At 45.4% G+C, this 22,764-nt stretch overlaps 1 protein-coding gene across 2 annotated transcripts in view; it reads left to right on the top strand.

The window, feature by feature from the left end:
• Positions 1-22,764, top strand: part of KDM5B (lysine demethylase 5B) — an 856,576-nt gene that overhangs the window by 475,833 nt on the left and 357,979 nt on the right. For both annotated transcript variants that reach the window (XM_086923073.1, XM_086923072.1), the window contains 2 exons: positions 4,753-4,947; positions 6,847-7,028. In XM_086923073.1, the coding sequence (XP_086779199.1) occupies positions 4,753-4,947; positions 6,847-7,028 (377 nt within the window). The remainder of the gene's footprint in view (positions 1-4,752; positions 4,948-6,846; positions 7,029-22,764) is intronic.

Here is a 22,764-nt window from a genome sequence, read left to right as displayed (position 1 = left end):
TAAGGTTTTATATGTTAGGGAGACTGCCTTCCCCGGTATCTGCTCTTGGAGGAGCCGTCCCTCTAGTGGTGCATATTCTGGGATACCTGTGAGTGTGACGTTTTGGGCTCGCCACGCGTGCCGCAGTTGGATGTATTTGAACTCTGATTTGAGCACTTGGAAAGATTTCAGCTCCCCTTTGGCTATCAAATCTCCTATAGTGGAGATGCTGATATCGTCCCACCTTTGGAAACCTTGCAGCTTGTTAAGTTCTGTCAACCATTGGCAGTGCCACAGCGGTGTCAGCCGTGTGACCTTCTTATCCCACCCCATGCGTCTTGTGGCCTTTGTCCATGCATTGAGTGTGATAGACGTTGCCGTGAGAAGGCGTGCACTTCCAGCGCCCCCGTAGAGATAATACAATAGGTTTTTGGACGACATTTTTGTTCTCTCCAGGGCGTAAGTCGGGTGGTCCGCCGGGGCGTGGAACCAATCATTAATCGGTGTCAGGTGTTCTGCCCAGTAATAGGCCTCTAGGTTAGGGAGCGAGATCCCCCCCCCACTGTATTGGTGTCTCTGAAGCGTGGACAGAGCCACCCTGGCATGTTTGCCTAACCAGAGAAAGGATCGCAGGTCTGCGTGAATCCTGGTGAAAACCGCCGTAGGTATTGGATAATATTCGTTTTGTAGGGCGTAAAGGAATTTGGGTAGTGTGATCATTTTGTACATGGCCGCTCTGCCTAAGAGTGTAAGTGGGAGCTGTCTCCAACGGTCCATGTCCGCTACTGCATTCAACATGATCCGTTCCAGGTTTCTACGGAACGAGAGGGTCACACTCAGTGTCCCGCCTGCCCACCATAGTGCTCTAGTTCCCGGAAAAGCTCCGGGATGGTGGTCTCCGGCTTGGTTATGTATAGCAAGACATCATCCGCATAGCGAGATCTTTTTTTGTGTTGGATCCGTGTCGTTGCTTGTGAAGCCAGAGATGTCCTTGTTTTGCCGGATCCTGGCTGCGAGTACCTCAATAGTGAGTGTAAAGAGGAGGGGAGACAGGGGGCAACCCTGTCTGGTGCCTCTCTGAATCAGGAACTCACGCAACATTTGCCCGTTCACTCTCACCTTGGCCCTCGGGCCGTGTAGAGGAGCTGGACCCACTTGATAAAGTTTGGTCCGAATCCAAACTTATGGAGCACTGCAAATAGGAATGGCCAGTGTACCGCGTCGAATGCCTTCTCGGCATCCAGGGAGGGGAACCAATGTGGGTCGATCCGTCCCCATACTTCCTGTAGCCAGTTATGGGTTCTCCTAAGGTTCAGTTTGGTCGCCCTGTCTGGTAGGAAGCCAGATTGGTCTAAGTGTATAAGGCCCGGAATAACCGCTCTCAATCGGACCGCCAAGATGGTTACTAACAGTTTGACTTCTGTGTTGAGCAGGGAAATGGGACGGTAGGAAGCACAATTCTCTTGTGGCTTGCCCTCCTTATATATCGGGACAATCGTTGCCATAGTAAGATCCGGGGGGAGCTCCCCCTCCTGGAAGGCACCAGTAAAGAGGCCTTTAAGATGGCGAGTCTATAGGTCCGCCGCACGCTTAAAAAGCTCGGCCGGGAAACCATTCGGGCCTGGGGTTTTGCCCGGTTTCAGTTTGGCAATGGCGTCCGTAATGTCATCAGTCGTTGTGTCCGCCTCCAGCGCCTCTAGGGCCTAAGGGGGTAGGACCGGTAGGATCGTCTGATCCAAATATTGTAGTGCTTCCTCAGAAGTTACAAGGTCATGCGTTGCATAGAACAGTTCATAGTGCGTGGCAAATGCTTCTGCTATCTCGGTGTCTGTGATCACAGTGGTCCCGTCGGTAGTATCAATGCTGTCTATCCATCTAGCCGCTCGCTCCCTTTTACTGAGCCACGCTAAAAGTTTTCCTAACTTGTCGCCCACGTCATATAGACGGTGGAGGGTGGCGAGGGATTGGGTCTTAGCCTCATTAGTTGCCAGTTCTCTATATTGTCTCTGGGCATCAAGTAGTCGCCTGAGAGTCTTGCTGTTTTTATGGATCAGATATTCCCTCTCCCATCCCAGGATAGCCTGTTCTAGGGAAGCAACCTCAGCCTGTAGTTATGCCTTTCCTCTCCCGGTCTAGATTGTATCCTGTCTCGTAGTACCAGGTCAGAAACACACTTGACAGTCATTAATGCTGTTTTTTGAGGGGGTGGGGGTTAATGCATTACCAAGGTAGGCTTTGGGCTTTTTTCGAAATTGCTGCTCATTTCCCCATGCATTACTTCTTTGAAACATATAAAAGGTCTGCTTTATTTGTGACTGTTTTGTGATTGGATTTCTGTAGCACAAATAGATTTGAATACATTTCGAAATCGAAGGGTGTCTTTTATGCATTCTGGCTGCCCTCACCTTCTCAGGAAAGCGTATTTTGAGGACACAAAGCAGGAGGGGCCTATTCTTAGCTCATGGAAAAAGCAGCGCTAGTTTATTATTTGGCAGTTCATAGCTTTGCTGGGAGGACATGACGGTCTAAACAGCTGATTTACAAGTAAGGCTGTGGGCAAAGGTTCCAGTTTTCACATGTTTTTCTGGGAAATTCAACGAGGCAGGACATGCATATTCATACGAAGTGTATGGGTATAGAAATTTGCTTTGGCGCACTCCTATTCAGAAATACTCATGCTTGCGGCGCACCAGTTCTTAACTGTTTCGACTTCCATAATCAATTGGATTAAAACTTCAGTTAATGGGACTTGCAGTGTCAGACACTAGTACGCTTCAATAACTGCTCTGTAGTACACCATTAAAAAAGGCAGGCGCAGGAAAGGAGGGAGACTCACCTTTTGTGCCCGCAGCTCCTCAAATTCAATTCCTGGATAAGGAATTAATAATCAGTGCAGCATCAGGGATTCGATGGTTTCATTCTTAAATGTTCTAACTGCAGCTTTTAAATTCCTCCTCAATGCAGGCCTCTGGACAGCTGCCCAAAAGTCTGAGTTCCCCGTCCATCGGGACTCGGCAGCATGTCTTGAACTTCCCCTGCCTGCCTTGGCCCCAACGACACCCCTCCCACCCCCCACCTAACCCATGAGCCTGCCCTCAGCCGCAATTACTCAAATGCAATGGCAGAAGGAAAACTAACGTGATGCACTCATCATGCCTGGACATGGGTGGGCTGTTCTCTGGAGACATACCTGGCAGGAATCTGAACCGAAGGAGAACATGACGGATACATGTGCATTTATTTTCAATAATTACTGGGCCCAGGGGAGCAAACTTTAATAGACGGCGCGCTGAAAAATAAGTGCCGGTGCTAAGCACTGGCACAAATTAGGCACTGGAGTAAGATATTATCTACTTTAATCTTCTGCTATACCTTTGGGGACTTACTGAACTCTGTGTACATTATATCTCTTTTTGATTTAGTATATACAGGGCCAGCTTCCTACAAGTGGCATAAAACATGCTGCAGTCTTTAGAGATACTCTCTGGTCAAATTGTCTTTGGTTTCACTAGTGCCTTTTAATAGGCACTTGTATGTGGGCTAGAGGTGTGCCAATTGTGGAAACAAAGGTACAGTTTTGGGAGAGAACAAAGACACAGGGAACCTGGTTAGCAGAACTCAGTGCACATTCAGTCAAAGAACATCCAAATCGGGCAAAAAGTTGTGGGTAACCATGCAAAAAGGGGCGCTTTCCTACACACGCTACCACAAAAGATAGCATTAGTATGATCTACTTGAGCCTCTGTAAAGCCTCTGGGGATCCACTGGACTATACCTCATTTTGGTATAGTATATACAGAGCCAGCTTCCTATACATTTTATTTTTAGCTACCAATCCACGTCAGATTGGTAACTAAGAAGAAATAAAAAAGCGTTGGCATAATTATTTTAGCCATGCTGCTTCATTCCAAAAGGTCTCAAATGCGGTGCCTATTGGCTTTGCCAATGCTTATTTATTTATTCATTTGTAGAGCGCATGTTACACCATTGGTGTGTCCCCATGCTGAGACCAGACTCTGGGAAGATGCGGCTGCCCGCTGCTTCGTACAGCCCTGACTTGATCATTATCCTTGTTCAGGTTGTATAAACAGCCAGGTCTTTAGCTGCCTACGAAATCTGCTTTCATATGGCTCTATTCTTAGCTCCATAGGTAGGCTGTTCCACATTTTTGCTGCAAGGTACCTGAATGATCGCTCCCCCATTCTTGCTCTAAATATTCTCTGTACAGTCACCAGAGCCTTCTCCAATGATCTTAAACTACGCCCTGGGGTGTATTTTGCAAATTAACGGTTGGAGGTATCTTGGGCCTTTCTTTAATAGGATGAGGTGGCAGTGGCACATTGCCTTAAACGCAACTCTTTTCTACTGGCAGGCAGTGAGTTGTCAGGGCCTTCTTCGTGTTGGATCTTCTCGGTAGGCCAAGAGCCAATCGAGCCGCCGCATTCTGTACCCTCTGTAATTTGGACAGACCTTTCTTTTTCGCTCTAAAATAGAGTACATTCCCGTAGTCCAATTGGGAGGTTATTACTGCATGTACTGTGGTTTTCCTGGCATTAGATGGTAAGAGATCCAGGACTTTCTGCAGGATTTTCATGGCCCCATAGCATTTAAACCAAGTTTTTCACTTCTGTTTTTGGGGTGGGCACATGGCCTAGTGGTTCAGGCTTGTTTAGGATTGCTACCTGAGAACTGCTATGGGTAAACTGGAAGGAAATTGGAATGTATTACATTTTTTTATTAGTTTAAAAGTTAATTTAACTTTCTTGTTTTTAGCTACCATTGGGTCGCCAGTGTGTGGAGCATTACCGGGGGCTAAATCGTTACTGTGTGTTCTCCCACGATGAGATGATTTGCAAGATGGCTTCAAAAGCTGGTACACTGGACATAGTATTGGCCTCCACTGTTCAAAAGGACATGGCTATTTTGATTGAAAATGAGAAAGCTCTGAGGGAAGGTGTACGCCAACTGGTAAGATTTTATTCAAGAAGCTGATAATTTTTGTAAATGTGCCTTTTTTTTCTAGTTTACCTCTCTGCTATTTGAAAATGTAAATTAAACACCAAAATGGCCTGCATGGCATGAGGCGTGCACAAATAGTTGGTGAAGCATCCATATGTATATGATATCACCTGGGTCCAACTTAGGGTCATGAAGCACTGGGGCTTTTTTTCGGCAAGTCAAAAGTCGACACATTTTGGCTTTGATGCTTGTCACTATACACCCTCATTTGGGCAATGGTATACTATACTTTCAAATGTTGTAACATATTGTAATGGGCATAAAGGATTTACCTTTACCATTAGTAAACAAGTTGTCCAGAACTAATGGAGGGTACCCAGATTCAGAAAGCATTGCAGGACTGTGAGAAAGAGCCTTCTTTCTGCATGGTTGCCCCCACTTTTTGCTGAATTGCTGACGTGCTTTGACTGAGAGTGCCCTGGGCTCTTGCTAACCAGGTACCCAAGGCCTATGTTCTTTCCCTAAAAACTTCTTTGAAGCGAAAACCCAAATGGCATCTCTGGCCACAGGTCAGTCCCTGGTAAATGGTACCAAAGGTACCCAGGGCACTGTGACTAGAGAAGACCCCTAAGGGCTGCAGCACTTATTGTGCCACCCTTAGAGAGAAGTGTGGCTCAACAGTTAGAGGCAGACCCGGACGCAGAGATCAGACCCGGGACCAGGGTTCAATCCCCAACGCGACAGGGTCTTGAGCTCAAAATGTCCACGGACTCGATCATTCTCGCCTTGGTGCCTACTCGAATCATGGGTTCACACTCTGCAACTCTGGGCAATAGCTTGCTTAATCTCCAATACGGCCCCACCGCGATGGGATGCCTGGCTTTCACCTTGGGGATGCCCATCAGGGGTTATCTCGCAGGGAAAAGCCAGGACGGGGTCCCAAAGCAAGCGCCTTGAGACCTTATGGTGAAAGGTGCTATGTAAGAACGTATGATTTAGATTATGATTTACGATTTAGAGGTCCTGTACCACTACACACACACACTGCCTGAGCAGGCTGCATGTTTTGGCGCAGAACAAAGTGAAGAGTCGACATGGCACACATCTGTGGGTGCCATGCCTACAACCCGCTGCCCTGGCATAGATCAGTCACCCCACTACCTGGGTGCACTATACCAGTGGTGAGGGTACAGATGCATGAGCATGAAGACAGGCCCTCGGAACCTGATTTGCAGGGACACAGGGCACGTCAATTCAAAGTGCATCAGTAGTCTGGCAAGAAATGGGGGGGTTACTGCAACATAAACCAAGCTTCCTACACGTTTAATTCTCTGTTAAATGTGCACTCGTTGAATAGTATACAAATGTAAAGTAATGTTGCATTTGTAACCATGCACTTAGGACTTCCTATATTTAATGGGGACACAGACAGCCGGATTTTGCAGATCATCCAGGTTTGTTATGCACATGCAAATTGGGTGCTCATTGACATGCCTCGGGCTCCATCCACTCGAAAGAAAGGAGCAACTGTGGTCTTCCTTAGTAATATTGCATAACTGTTATTTTGATGGCAGCTGCTTCATCATCTGTACACACTTTAACTAATCGTTCGTGTCTTTACATCAACACCAGGTAGAAAACCCTAAGTAGATGAAAGACTTTGAAGAAATTTAAGTTGTAATATTCCAACTAGTTATAGATTGTTACAGGCAAGTAATGTTTTCCTTTTCTAGTCCATAAACCTACTTGAAAAAATAAAAATACATCTTCCTGTTTGCAAAAGTACAAAGTTCCTCAAATGATGGTCTCTTGGAGAATAATTGTGTTTGTAATCTGCCAATTTGGGCAAGCTTTTTTTACTTGCGTTTGCCCTCTACTTTGGTGCCCTAAATTTTTCTTGTATTGTAGGGGGTAATTGAATCTGAGAGGATGGACTTTGAAGAGTTGGCAGATGATGAGCGTCAGTGTGTAAAATGTAAGACCACTTGTTTCATCTCTGGTGTTTCATGCCCATGTTCGCCTGGAGAACTGGTATGCCTGTATCACGTGAAGGAGCTATGTGAGTGTCCAATTTACAAATACAAACTGCGGTAAGTGCACAGTCGTCCTCCCAGATCATCTTGATTTTAAGTTTGGTATTAGTTAGCCATTGAATTAGTCTGAGATCACAGCATGTAGTAGTGATAACGCATTAGATCGGTATAAGCTTTCCAGTTTCCCACTTTTGCTAAAATAATTTAGCTGCTATTATGTTCACTCTTATTCCGTTACAAAGTACTTTCACAGTATTTACATGTTCTAGATTTATAAACTCTACATCTTTACACCAACTACCAGGTGGGAATCTGTGGCCCAACACTTTTTCGGTTCTTCCTGCATGGTACAACAATAGTGTGAGGAGGTTGGGAGAGGAATGGAGAGGCGGGAGGTAACCCAACAGCCCATTGTGTGACTGAGCTTTACACTCTCTATGTGCTCATGTTACTGACCTGAGTTTGATAGATACAATTAGCTTTAAATGAAACAAAGCTGGCTGTGTCTATATGTTCTGGATTTAGATGCTTCAAACATTGGCATTGTTCCTTGCAAACTTAAATAATTGCAGCCTGTTAGCAAATGATTTTTAGAAGGTTACTGTGTGAGATATGTGTAGATGCACATAAAATGTATTCACTAAGCGGGTTGGCTTAAAAGAAGTCATTCCTCTCTTCATCCCTTGATTAAAAATGTTCTCATTGCTTTTTGTGTGCATTGTTCTTTATCACTTTCAGAGGAAAGAAAATTACCTGATGCATTGTCACCCATTTGTATTGTAGGAAGCTGGCTCCATATATAATTTACCAAAATCAGGTGCATTGTGCCGAGTACCCAGGGTGATCTGTTTGCGATTGTGTGGTCGAGCAGCCTTAGGCTTATCAAAGTGTAATATTAGGCATTTTTGCAAACACTGAGTCAATAAATAAGATACACTCAATAAGGAAATCCAACACCAATTTAGAAAAATAACATAGATTTGTATATTAATTTAGGCACCAAGATCTACGAGATTAGGTTAGTACTTTTCGAGTTAGCAATTTTCAGAAACATAGAAAATACAGTTGTCATATTTTGAGGCAATCGCCTCGAACGCAGTAATGTTATGCTATGGGAGAAACATACACTGCATAGGGGTTACTTGAAATCGAGTTGCAGAGTTTTTCTTCTACACTTGTGGTAAATAGGGGCCAAGGTCCTTCGAATCACCACCAGTTTCGGTTTACCTGCTCTGGTGTTTCTTGGTGCAGAGGTGCTGGTTACATGGGTAATGAAAGAAGTACACAAGACTTACTAAGAGTTGTGATGTTTAATCCGCTTCTCTGTCCTCAACCTTCAAACCACCATAAATTGTAAAAAAAAAAATGATACTTGTATAGCGCACTACTCACCCGCAAGGGTCTCAAGGCGCTTGTATGAATACCGCTGTGGAACCCATCCTGGCTTTCCCTGTGAGGCGTCCACTCCTGGGCACCCCCAAGGTGGAGGCCAGGCATCCTTAGCGTTGTGGGGGCCGTTGTGGAGATTAAGCAAGCTATTGCCCAGAGTTGCAGAGTGAGACTCCATGATTGGAATAGGCACCAAGGCGAGAATTATCAGGTCCGTGGAATTTTGAGCCCAAGACCCGCTGAGGCGGGGAATTGAACCCTGGTCCCCGGCTAGACCTCTGCATCAGGGTCTGCCGCTTTAATCATTGATCCACACTTCTCCACTGGTCAAGATCAGTTTAAACAGTCAGTCACATTCCGATTGGGACAAAGGAATGTGAACAAAGGGAGGCGTTTGGAATGTACCACATATAATAAATACTTATAACAAAAATTCATAATTTAACAAGGGAAAGGAAATATGAAAACAGTTAGAAAAATATAAAATTACAACACATCTCCTTAGCATGGTAAAATGGATTTTCCCTCACCAAGAAACTATCAAATCTCTTGTGCTGGAAAATACTAGACCAAGAATACAATACTGTTTTCCAATAGTGGAGAATTTAGAACAACTTATACTGGAATGGTGCCCGTTGACATCAAGGTATGCAAGTTAAATCACCTTCATCTGACCCTGTGGTGTGGGATGTGGAGGGCACACTGTGTGTAAAAATGTTCACTCCCCCAGGAACATTGCACCTAGAGATGCGATCCACACTCCAAACTTTACCACATTCCAACACCGCTACATTTTTTTTAACCTGGGTTATTCTCAATGGGTAAGAAACTTGCTAGATCCACACCTGCCTTAAACCGGTTTCTTGTCTACAATCCAATCACCCACACACCACTTCCTGTCCTGCACACCATGTTTTTCGTCATATCTTCTTTTATAGTTATCTTGATGCAGTTTGACCATCTCACCCACAACTTGGTGGTTGAACCACAACCTTTCTCAACCACCCATTCAGTTGGGCAACAGTTTGGTACCTGTAGGAGTACCGTTGAGCAAAGAGAAATGGGAAATCCCTGTACACGCGTTCAGTGCAGGTGGATATGCCCATAACAATCATTTGATCACACCTTCCATGGGAATCCCAGACACTTGTGCTGCCTGAATACATCCCTTTAGCATTCAGTTCACTCTCTCAACATGGCCATTAGCTTTAGTAGAGTGTAACAGTCTTAAGATGAACAATAGAAAGATCCTTTAAATAGTTCTGCATCCAGTCTGAAATGAACTGTACACCATTATTAGCCAAGGGCCTGTGCACACATGAGATCAAAAACAGGGTATGATCATATTAGGTACAATTTGGGAAGAAAAAGATCGCCACGAATTTTCTTGTGTCTTTTATTGCTTGTAAGCATAGAAACCAGCCAACACGTGTTTCGTCAGGCAACTGTCAACTCTGACTCTTCAGGGCTGGAATTGGAACAGAGGAAGCTCACTAAGTAAACCACAAATACAGTGTCATCATGCCTAAACATAACGAGAATCAAAGCTGTCAACTTGATTCGGAATCAGTGGAAAACATCGAAAAAGTAGTCTCTCAACTGGTAAACTACTGTGACATATCTTGAAAATACTGTGTCAAGAGAGTGAAATGGTACGACGTCATTGATCAAGCCGGTGACACATGCACAAAGGTCACACAAGAAGTCCACAAATGATTAAAAATCCACCAAGGATTCAAGTGGGTGTTACTAGAATTTAAAAGAACCATCTGGAGAGACCAGTGGGTAAAAAAGAGGAAAGAAAGACTGCCAAAGACATCAATTTTGCAGTTAATTAAAACATCCTCACACAACTGTGCTCCCATATTGAAGTAAAAAATATAAAATGTGACCAAAGATCTTTATTCCAAAAATGGCATGCATGACGCATACCGGAGTCGTCCATAGAAAGGATGTAAATTTCTAAAAAAAAAAACAAAATAAAAAAAACACAGTAAAGATTAATTAATACTACACCTAATCTAGAACGGAGCACAGAAACAAGGCTGGGTTACAACACTCGAGTACTTACCCCCAAACCAGTGATGAATCCAACCCGGTCGGGGTCTGGGATAACCAAGAAATATCGTGAATACGATGAAATTGCGAGATAAATAACTGGAGAGGAAGGGAAGGCGATTAAGAATAAAGTCCCACATAACGAGAAAGAAGCATACGAAGTATAACAAGCATTGGAAATGCAATAGGTCTCGCATTAGAAAAGTTGGAGCTATTGGTCTTGTAAATGACAAATATTTTATTTATTTGTTGGTTTTTGAAATGGCTAAATTGATAGCTTTGTCATTTACAACGCCAATAGTTATAACTTTCGCGAATGTGACACCTATAGCATTTGGAATGCAACATGTTTTGTATTTACGTGACATAGATGGCAGCTGTGGTCGTTAGGCCACATCTCTAGAGAGCAGGAGAGTGCAGCAGGGGAGAGAAGCACAGCAATGCAATAGGTCTCGCATTAGGAAAGTTTGAGCTATTGGTATTGTAAAGGACACATTTTTCATTTATGTGCTTGTTTTGAAAATTGCGAAATTAATAGCTTTGTTATTTACAATGCCAATAGTTTTATCTTTCGCAAATGTGACACCTATTGCAACACAATATGTGTTGTAGCACTGAGTGGTGTGAGGGTGAGTGGGTGTGTGAGGGTGAGTGAGGGTGTGTGAGGTGGTGAGGGTGAGGGTTAGGGGGTGTGAGGGTGAGGGTGAGAGGGTGACTGAGTGTGTGTGAGGGTAAGGGGATGAGGGTAAGGGTGTGTGAGGGAGAGGGGGTGATGGTGAGAGGGTGCGAGGGTGAGGGTGGGTGAGGGTGTGTGAGGGTGAGGGGGTGTGAGGCTGAGTGAGGGTGAGGGGGTGTGAGGCTGAGTGAGGGTGAGAGGGTTGTGAGGGGGTGTGAGGGTGAGTGAGGGTGTGTGAGGATGAGGGGGTGAGGATGAGTGAGGGTGTGTGAGTGTGGGTGAGGGTGTGTGGGATTGAGGGGGATGAGGGTGAGGAGGTGTGAGGGTGAGGAGGTATGAGGGTGATGGGGTGAGGGTGAGATGGTGTGAGGGTGAGATGGTGCAAGGGTTAGGTACAGACAAACACTCAGAATGGCTCCCCGAAGCCATGGGTCCCTTACCTGCTCTGGACACGGCGCTTTGGGTGACTGCTCTGATCATCAATGGCAGTTGCTACAGATAACAGCTCCGTCCAAGCCTTCTGCTTCTGCTTTCGGGTGACTGCTGTGCCCTTTGATGGCGAGGGCAGAGGAGAGCAGCTCCGCCCGAGCCTCCCACTTCTCTTGCTGCTTTCAGGTCCAAAGCATCATCACCGAAAGGAGCACATTAACAGCGTGCAGAAGCTATGGGCTATGCTGGGCCCCTGATATATGTCGCGCTGCAGCACCGGGCCTGAGTAAAACGGGTGTTGTGGTTATATCAAACAAATGTATGTTGACCAAAGCAGGGTCAAGCCTTCTGCTTATGCTGCTGCTTTCGGGTGACTGTTGTGCCCGTTGATGGTAGTGGCCGAGGAGAGCAGCTCTGCCCGAGCCTCATGCTTCCGTTGCTACATTCAGGGCCAAAGCACCATCGTAGAACGGAGCAGATGAACGGCGAGTAGCAGCTATTTGGGCTACACTGGGCCCCTGATGCATGTCACACTGCGTGACCTACCAGGCGGCAATGGGTGCCATGGCTGTAAATTCTTTTTAAATGATAAACGCAGGGGGCGCACTAAAATGGTGCCCCTGTATGTTTCACTTATGTGCATGGCGGCCGTGAAGCGGGCGCCCATGGTAAACAAGACGGAGGGGGAAGACGGAGGGGGAAGGCAGAGAAGGGGAAGGGGAAGGGGGAGGAGAAATGCGACACGGCGGGCAGGGGAGGGGGCGGAGCGGGGAGAGGAGTGCTACAGAGAGGGAAGTACTGGCTTTCGTACACTAGTGATCGAGACCCATACAAAAGGTACCCATGCAACGCACAAACCTAAATGAATACAAAACGAATGCTTCCAAATAGATGAATTGCATAATCCAAAAGAAAACTCATTCATGGTTTGAATCAATACATTTTCTGGTACGGTGTGCCTTTAATTAATGGATTTAAACGAATTTACTGTGCAAAGCTATTACAAGCATATCAGTCCCAGGTCCTACTTCTAGAGCAGTCAACACCAAGGAACATGCCAAAAGTTAATTTCCCACAATTTCCAATAAGCACAAAATGCGTATATAAAAAGGAATAATATTCTTCAGTCGCCTACCCATATAATTCGGCCCAGGAGTGGTAAGCACGCGAGGGGCCACTTAAAAGTTATCTTCATGAACCTCCACAAAAAAAAAAAAGGACCCTCGCAAAGAGCAAGTTATCCAGTATTGGGGTATCTTTCATAGATTCACATGCCTGAATCATTCCCCGTCGTCGAGGCGGGAGTCCCACGGTAAATTATATATATATAGCAGTGCCTAAAAACCATTAGTAGTAGGCTAGAAAAGGATATAGGCCCAACTAGGCCCAAAACTTAGCAGCCTATCTACCTCATTATGTAAAAAGAACTGAAAATGTAGCCTCAGCCAATCAGCTAACCTCACCCTCTAGAACCTTCCCAGCCCAGGCAGTTCTCCTCAGATTTTCACCGCACTTCGTGTGTAAGGGAGTCTCCCTAGTGCCTACTCAGTTTTTCTTCAATTTCTTTCAAAATGTCTGAAAAGAAGGCTTTATTCAAGGCCTGTGCTTCATGCTTCAAGAAGAGAGTTCACGTGGACGACGAGCACTCGGACTGTATTTATTGTTTGCATCCTTCACATGTTGTGAAGGATTGCAGGATATGTCGAACCTTCCCTCCTAAGACCAAAAGGGATAGAGAGGCGAGAGTTCTTTTGTGGCTGAAGTCGTCTGTCAAAGATGACGAGGACAGAGCCTCTACTTCAAGTAAGAGAGCCAGTTCCAAAGAGAGGTGTTCCCCTGAGAGATTGAAAAAAGCTAAGTTCTCTCATAAACCCTCTGAATCCACAAGGAGTGCTGCATCAACAGAATCTTCAACTGTGAGTACAGTCCGCACTAAAGCTGTCACCTTAGTGTCTTCTCTCACTGTTACCACCTATTCTACGTCTTCTACTTCTTCAAGTACTGTTACCACCTCAGCAATTACTTCTCCTGTGATGTCCGTCATGGCTTCTTCTTCTGAGACAAGATCGTCAAAGAAAAGCGCGTCGTCGACGAGTCTGCCGTCGACGACCAAATCACCATCTTCGAAGCGTTCATCATCGCTTCCGTCGACGCTCTCGTCGACGGCTCTCCCGTCGACGAAGACTTCCACTATCCCGTCGACGAAGACCCCGTCGACGAAGACCCCGTCGACGAGGACCCCGTCGACGAAGACCCCGTCGACGAAGATCCCGTCGACGAAGACCCCGTCGACGGAGGGCCCGTCGACGAAGGACCCGTCGACGACAGGCTCGTCGACGAAGACTCCGTCGACGACAGGCCCGTCGACGACAAACACGTTCACGAAGATTTCAGCTCCGTCGACGACTAGCTCGACGACGAGGAGTCCGCCGACGGATCCGTCTACTAGGACGCCTTCCAAGAAGTCTTCATCCATGGCTCCAATGCCTATGACGATACCGTCGACGACACTATCGGCAACTAACACATCTGTCTCACTTTTGCCATCGGCAGCAGCGCTGGCATCTTTGAATGTGCCATCCACGCATTTATTGCCCACATCTCCGGTTAGGGTACAGTATACCCATTTTCAGATGAAGTCATTTCAGAGACAGAGTTACTCTCATTTGTCTCCCCTCTTGCCTTCGCATATCTTGGAAAACTACGTGGAGGCAGATTCGGATAATGAAGAGGATGATGATGATGATGATCCTTTTGGAGTGGCCCATCACCCTTCCCAGTTGCACATAAAATATCAAGAGGATGAGGATGATGATGAGGTTCATTACTATCAGGAAAATTTAGCTACTCCTTATCATCAGGGGCAACAACACACAGAAGACACGACTCATCTTCCGTCTGTTCTGGTGAAGGATTTGCAGGCCATGCTGGCCGATTATCGTCAGAGGTTTCCACCAACTCTGCCTACTCCTAATCCTGTGCCAGAGGACATGCCAGTAACTCCACCGCCACATCCTTCACACTCTCCAAGGCAGGATGTTGACCCCGGAACTGGAGGTCAGGATGTTGACATCTCCTCTCCAGATGAGGATGAAAGAGAGGATGGGGAACTTCCGGATTCCACGCCTACGGAACCATGGAATGATTACATCATCCCTATGCCCTCTCCTAATCTGCCACAACCTTCAGATTCTCCGCCAGAAGACATAGGAGGTTTTCACAACATCATGCACCGGGCGGCTGCTCGATTCGCAATCACAGTTTCGGTTGAACAAACCGACTGCTTTCTCCATGATTTCAAGGAAGGGTATAGAAGGGTGTCCAGATCTATCCCTATCATCGACTATATCTGGAAAGAAGGGATTGATATTATGAAGACGCCAGCTTCCATCCCGGCGGTTCTTCCAAGAGTCGACAAGAAGTACCGAGCACCACCGGATACTCCTTCATGTTTGATTGGTCATCCGCGTCCTGACTCAGTGATTACACAAGCGGCTCAACAACGATCCAAGAATCCGGTTGCACCACTTTCTACGCCTCCAGACAAAGAGGGCAGGAGATTGGATGCAATTGGGAAGAAGTTCTCAGCTAGTGCCGCTGCTACTGTCAAGATTGCTAACTCTTTGGCAATTTTAGCACGGTACGACAGACAAATGTGGTCAGATCTGTCAGAGTTCATCAATTTGGTTCCCGATGACCGTGTTGAAGAGGTCAGGAAGGTTGTCTTGGAAGGCGAGCGGGCAGCTTCTGAGATTATCGATTGCGCCCTCGATGTATCTAATACAGCCTTTAGACAATTGGCCGGAGCGGCAGTTCTCAGACGGCAAGGATGGCTCAAGGCGACTTCCTTCAGACCTGAGGTCCAGACCAAAATCCTTGATATGGCCTATAATGGCGAGTTATTGTTTGGCAAGCACATAGATGATGCATTGCTTGCGATAAAAACGGATACTGATACGGCCAAATCGCTTGGTGCACTACAGTATAAGCGAGGTTTTTTCAGAGGAGCAAGAGGCCGTGGTTTTTCATCAAGAGGACATTATCAAAATCAACAAAACCGCCAGTATCAACCTCAAACTAAGCCGTACTACCAGCAGTCCTATCGGCAGTCATCGTCAGCGGGTTTCTCTCGTCAAGGAGGGAAACAACGTTCTAACTACCAGGGACGTGATTCAAATAAACGCCAGTGAGTTTTGCCGGACACCATCCTCCCTTCCTTCCCTCCCCGTGGGCGCCAAGATCTCCGCCTTTTATCAACAGTGGCGGAAGATAACTTCAGATCAGTGGGTTCTGGACATAGTCAAACACGGACACACTCTGGAGTTCTTGCAGAAACCTCCAACATTACCGCCCAGGGGTCCCTCCCCACCTCGTCTTCATTTGTTATACATGGAAGCCATGAAAATGCTGCACAAAAATGCGATAGAGAAAGTCCCAACATCCCAGAAAAATCAGGGGTTTTATTCTCGCTTCTTCCTTGTGGAAAAGGTTTCAGGAGAGTGGCGTCCAATTTTGGATCTACGAAACTTAAACAAATATCTGAAAAAGCAGAGTTTCCGCATGGTGACACTCACGGATGTCCTCAATTGCCTCATGGAGGGAGATTTCATGGCTTCCCTGGATATGGAAGACGCCTACTTTCACATCCCAATACATCCAAAACACCGCAAGTATCTGAGATTCACAGTGGCTGGTGTCCATTTTCAATTCAAGGTGCTCCCTTTCGGCCTGAAGTCTGCACCAAGAATTTTTACCAAGACTCTAGTCCCAGTTGCAGCTGCGTTGAGGTCACAGGGAATCCAAGTGTTCCCGTACCTCGACGATTGGTTAATAAAGAGCCCGACAAGGACTTCAACAAGACAATCGGTCAAGAGTGCTCTGTCAATGTTCTCGAATCTGGGTTTAACCCTCAACGTCAAAAAATCTCAACTTCAACCCAAACAAATTCTGACGTTCCTGGGAGCAATACTAGACACTTCTCAGTGCAAGGCCTTCTTAACCCAAATTCGTCAAGACAAAATCACAAAGCTGGCAAGTCAAATACGGTCAAAAAAGTCTCTTTCGGTCCGACAGTTTGTTTCCCTGCTAGGGATGTGTTCCTCCGCACTCCATCTAGTTCCACTGGCTCGACTCAGAATGAGGCCTCTCCAGGAGGAATTGCATCGACAGTGGCGGCAGGTAGACGGATCTTTCGAGGACCGTATCAAGGTCACGCCCAAGATGAAACAAGCTCTTCTATGGTGGGCGACAAAGAACAATTTGTCTCCGGGGCTCACTTTTCTTCAGACCCTACCGGAATTTACTCTAACGACAGATGCCTCCATGGAAGGTTGGGGAGGTCATCTCCAGGACCTTCAAGTGCAGGGACGGTGGTCCCATCAGTACAAGCACAAACACATCAACTGCCTCGAGTTGAGGGCAATTTTCCTGTCCTTGCGAGCCTTCCTGCCAAGAATTGCAGGCTCTGCAGTACTGGTGCGCACCGACAACACCACCAGCATGTTTTACGTAAACAAGCAAGGGGGCACAAAATCTCTGGCCCTGTCTCTTCAAGCGCAGGAAATGTGGGAATGGTTACTCCACCACAAGATTTCCCTCAGAGCGGAACATGTTCAAGGAATTCAGAATTCGCTGGCCGACGATCTCAGCAGATCGTTCACAGGATGTCACGAGTGGGAACTCGAACAACGCCAAGTGGAAACAATTTTCCAGCTCTGGGGCACACCAACGTTGGACCTGTTTGCCACGCAACAGAACAGCAAATGCATTTACTTTGCCAGCAGGTTCCACCAGCAAGGATCGAGGGGAAATGCCCTGTTGATGAGGTGGACCGGAATCTTTGCATATGCCTTCCCACCGATTCCTCTCATCCCAAAAGTTCTACAGAAAATGAAGAGAGAGCGTTGCTCTCTAATCCTAATTGCTCCTCGCTGGCCGAGGCAGTATTGGTTCCAGGAGCTTCTGATGCTCTCCCATCAACCTCCACTGCGCCTCAAACCGACGTTTTCAATGCTAACAAGAGAGGAAGGACAAATACTTCATCCAGATCCTCAGTCGCTACACTTGCACGCCTGGCTCCTGATTTCTTAGAGTTTAAGGACCTGGAGATTTCTCCAGACTGTAGAGCTGTTCTATCTCAGGCTCGTGCACAGTCTACCATCAGAACCTATCGCTTCAAATGGAAGAGATTCTGTTTATGGTGCGGAGAGCATGACGTCCATCCACTACAGGCTCCTCCAGAGAAAATTCTGCCTTATCTGCTGTCTCTAGCCAGATCAGGTCTCGCCTTTTCTTCTATCAAAGTTCACCTTGCTGCCATATCCAGATTCAGGAAGAGTTACAACAAACCATCCTTGTGCTCTTCTTCCTTAATTAAACAGTTCCTTAAAGGATTGTTTCGAGTTTTCCCTCCAGTGCGGCCTCCTCCTCCTGAGTGGGATCTCAATATTGTGTTATCTCAATTGCTGAAAAGGCCTTTTGAACCAATTCATAAATCGGAACTTAAATTCTTGACTTGGAAAGTGGCTATTCTGTTAGCTCTCACTTCAACCCGGAGAGTAAGTGAGATACAGGCGTTCACTATATCAGAACCTTTCCTACATTTTTCAAAAGATTATATGACACTTAGAACTCATCCTAAATTTATTCCCAAAGTTCCGACTCAGTTTCACATCAACCAACCGGTGAAACTAAAAACTTTCTTTCCAGACCCCAAGACTCCAGCTGAAAGAATGCTGCATTCCTTGGATGTCCAAAGATGCCTCAAATTCTATTTGCAAAAGACAAAAGATTTACGCAAATCTACCCAACTGTTTGTGGCTTATGGACAGGCTACACGTGGTCAGGCAGTGACGAAGGCAACTATAGCCAGATGGCTTTCCTCTGTCATCGTCTTCTGTCATGAGAAAGCGAACAAGCCCCTGACAAGAACGGTTAAGGCGCATTCCACCAGGATGATGTCAGCGTCTACAGCCCTATTTGCAGGGGTGTCCCTGGAAAACATCTGCCGTGCTGCTACATGGAAAAGTGTGCATACTTTTACGAAGCACTATTGCCTGCAGCCGGTACTACATGGAGATACGTCAGTGGGAGAAGCAGTGTTGCAGCATCTTCTTCACTGAGGTCAGACTGTTATGGTTTTATTTTTTCTTTATTGCTAAATGTTTAATAATATACTGTTTTAACGTTCTATATATAGATACATATTGTATGAAGGTATTGTCATGATTTTGCATATGTATTGAGATATGTTATTGCTCTAGTACCTTCCAGGTTGTGTGGGGATATATGGTTTGGATTGTCTCCCACCTTCCACTACCGACAGTTATGATTGTTACTGCTTGCTATTCTGATTCAGGCATGTGAATCTATGAAAGATACCCCAATACTGGATAAGAAAACAAGTTACTTACCTGTAACTACAGTTATCCAGTATTGGTATCTTTCATAGATTCACATGCACCCACCCTCCTCCCCGGCTGGGCAGTTCTTATATAGGATACTACTTCTCACTTGTGCTGGGAAAATCTGAGGAGAACTGCCTGGGCTGGGAAGGTTCTAGAGGGTGAGGTTAGCTGATTGGCTGAGGCTACATTTTCAGTTCTTTTTACATAATGAGGTAGATAGGCTGCTAAGTTTTGGGCCTAGTTGGGCCTATATCCTTTTCTAGCCTACTACTAATGGTTTTTAGGCACTGCTATATATATATAATTTACAGTGGGACTCCCGCCTCGACGACGGGGAATGATTCAGGCATGTGAATCTATGAAAGATACCAATACTGGATAACTGTAGTTACAGGTAAGTAACTTGTTTTCTTCCTTGGTATCAGCGTGACGAACCAAAATAATGAATTTTAAAGGTTGTGCTGGGAGAGTGAGAGTGGGGAGGAGAGTAGGAGGAGGAGGGGGGAGGAGAGTAGGGGAGGCACGGCGAAGTGAAGAGACAAGACGGAGGGAAGGCAGGGGAGGGGGAGGAGAAATGCGACACGGCGGGCAGGGGAGGGGGCGGAGCGGGGGTGTGGGAGGAGTGCGCCTGAGGGAAAATACGGCTGGGGGCATGTGCACGCGCTTTTAGGCTCAATGCGCATGCGCATTGAGCTTGAATTTCACGGGCACTGCAAGGAATCGCCACGATTCCTTGCAAGCTCGTTAAAGTCTGTTTAAGCCCCTATAGTCTCGCAAGATCGATGCGCATGCGCATCGAATAGCGAGACCTAAAAAAGGAAATTCCTAATAAGGACTCTGTAGAATGATTAGTAAGTGTTCGGAAACATGGCAAAGACTAAAGTCCTCAGGCTGCATTAAAACACAGCAATCTTTCACTGAGTAGGTGAAATGTAGTGTGACATATAGAAAGATGCCCCCCGAATGGATCCCGAAAATCAATGTTAAACTAAAAAGGGGTAAGATAGACTATCACTCCCACCCCTCTGGTACCCACCTTATAGTCAAGCAGGAGATCTGTATAGAAACAGCACAGCACCCAGTCAGAATCCAAACTGTGGTAGTAAAATTTTAATACACCCGGAGTGGAGGAGAGTAAATGAAAAGACCACTCAGTCGCGTTAATATTGTAGCGCTCACGAGCATATCACAACACGGATCAGTGTCTGAAATCTGTAAACCAAGAAGAGCAAATGAACATAGTGATCAATATCCGCGATAGTACGCCGATAAGTCCAAATACAAATCTAGTGTTCAGAAACGAGAATCCGTTCCAATCCTATTTAGTGGAACTTACTTGAAAGAAAAGGAGACCCCACGTCTCGGCAGTGATCCTATCAACCCGGAACCTCAATGGCAAAGGACCGGGGTTGAAAGTAATGGGTGTATAAAAAGAAAAACTAGACTGCGTTATATACTTCCGGCGAAACCTTCCGGAAACACGGAAGTGAAAGGACTCGTTAGACATAAAGAGAAAATTGGTAAGGACGTGAATAGAACCTTCAAACGAACGCTGGTCATAAAATTAATATTTGAAGTACGAAAATAAAGTAATGTTACATACCGACAGACACTGGCTTCATGTCGATATTAAAGCAATGACCCCAGGGAAAAGAAGTCTGTCTACGAGGTATATTATGTATTATGGAGACGGGCCCCAAGAGGGGTCACATAATGCAAAAAGCATAAGACTGAATGTGTAAACACAATTCATAAGTGGACATTAATAATCACTACTTTGCAAGATTGGCGCAACAAATTGCGTCCCACAATTAAATCCTCAGGTATAAAAGTAGTAAGAAATACGAACATAGTCCCATATTACACAGAATAAGGGCCGACCTACCGTACGAAAGAATAAAGTAGTATGCTCCCAGTTAAGAGTAAATCAATAGATTAAATTGGCTTAATAGCCAGATGGAAGTGCAATCCAACAGGAAAGTAAAAATTGAGCTGCTAGGGGAGAAGACTGTCAATAGAATCAATCTATATTAAAAGAAGTGTCTCCATCCACACAAATTGACAAAAGAATACTTGAAGAAATTGTTTGAATCAAAAAGGGGAGTCCAGAATCCACAACAAAAATGACAAGGTACTGTGCGGTCCGCCAATCTGTGTACCGCAATAATCCGACCAAAAATGTGCTACCAAAAGTATCCACAAATGTGGGGATTTCTCATAGTATTTACCAAAGGGTGCGCCCATAGTGTTGATGTGAGAGTTCGATTGTGACCAATCAGTAAATTCTGTACTGCGAACATATTCAAATTAATTAGTAATCAAAACTGAGAGAAATGTGCAATGCATAGTACTTCGCACAAGCAAAGCTCATAATGTCAATAAACGAAATTGGTCAATGGTTCCTGCAAAGTCAAGAAATTATCAATAGTACAATGGTAGCAATCACATTTTTTGGTGATGAAGCAAATTCATTATCATCCATATTGGTGCCACAAAATCAAATACTGAAAAGGTTTACATTTGTTGGTTAACAACACACGTCATATAATCAAATGCTGATGTGAATTACATTTGTTGGTGAAAAGACCAAAATGTCTATTCGTAAATGAGACAGTTAACTAGTTTGACATAACTACATCCTACTCTATGCAACCAGATTAGTTCATGCACTGATTCTGAATGGCAGCTAAGGAGGAAGTGGTGAAGTTAGTCTCCCAAAAAGTATTGCATTTCTAAATCACAATTCAACCCATGTTGCACCGACTGCAAGCGCATGATCCACATTGCTTCAGTTCTGCGCAAGTGAAGTTCTCTGTTACCCCCTCTTTGGTGTTGGTTAATTCTCTCTATACTAAAGAAGGTGATCTCTTAATGAATATTTTGTGAGGGACACAGAGCTGCGTGTGTGGCGACTGGGTATCTGGCATCACCTTGTTTAATTGCCCTCACATGTTCTGCAATTCTATCTTTCAGTGGCCTGATCGTACTGCCTACGTACCTTTTCCCGCATTTGCACACAATTATATAGACAACAAATCTAGTAGTGCAGTTGATATTGCTCCTGATAATACATAACTGGTTGTTTGGGCTAGTGAAAGTTTTGACCTTATGTTGAGCCCACTTTCACACCCCACAGAACACGCATTTACGGAAACCTATGGAATGCGGAGTTAACCAAGTATCAGGAAACTCCGATTTGGGTAGCGTCTGGCTTAGTCTAGTGCAGAGGGTCTGGCCCCATCTGAATGTAATTAGTGGGCGATCAGGAATATATTGGGCTAAAACACTGTCGCCACATAGTAAACACCAGTGCTTACTCATAATTTTTCTCAGTATAGGGTTGAGGCCATTGAAATATGTGATCATACGTACAGTAGTGTTGCACCCTTATGTTTTGGGCTTAGTTTTCAGAGTGTCTTCTCTTTTGATTCTGGTGATTCTCTTGGCTGCTTGTTTTAAGACAGAATTGCAGTAACTTCTATTACACAATCTTTGTTCCATGTCGTGTACACAATCATGAAATTCTAGGTCTTCACTGCAATGCCGCCTCACCCTCAAATATTCCCCATACGGAATAGATCTAATCTGGTGAACAGGATGGCTGCTGCTTGCATGGAGAACAAAATTGCAGGAAGTGCCCTTCCGGTATAGGCGGCTGTTTAGTTTGTCATTCTTAATGTAAAGCTCAATATCCAAGAAACTGACATTAGTGTTGCTAAACTCCATAGTAAACTGCATACCATAGTCATTGGTATTGAGATGGTCACTGAATTGTAGTGGTTCATTTTCAGTGCCAGACCACACCAACAGACAGTCATCTACATACCTGCCCCAG

Source organism: Lissotriton vulgaris, chromosome 5, assembly GCF_964263255.1.
Source record: "Lissotriton vulgaris chromosome 5, aLisVul1.2, whole genome shotgun sequence".
NCBI lineage: Eukaryota > Metazoa > Chordata > Amphibia > Caudata > Salamandridae > Lissotriton > Lissotriton vulgaris.
The sequence above is the reverse complement of the archived record's forward strand: the minus strand, read 5'-3'. Positions and strand labels throughout refer to the sequence as shown.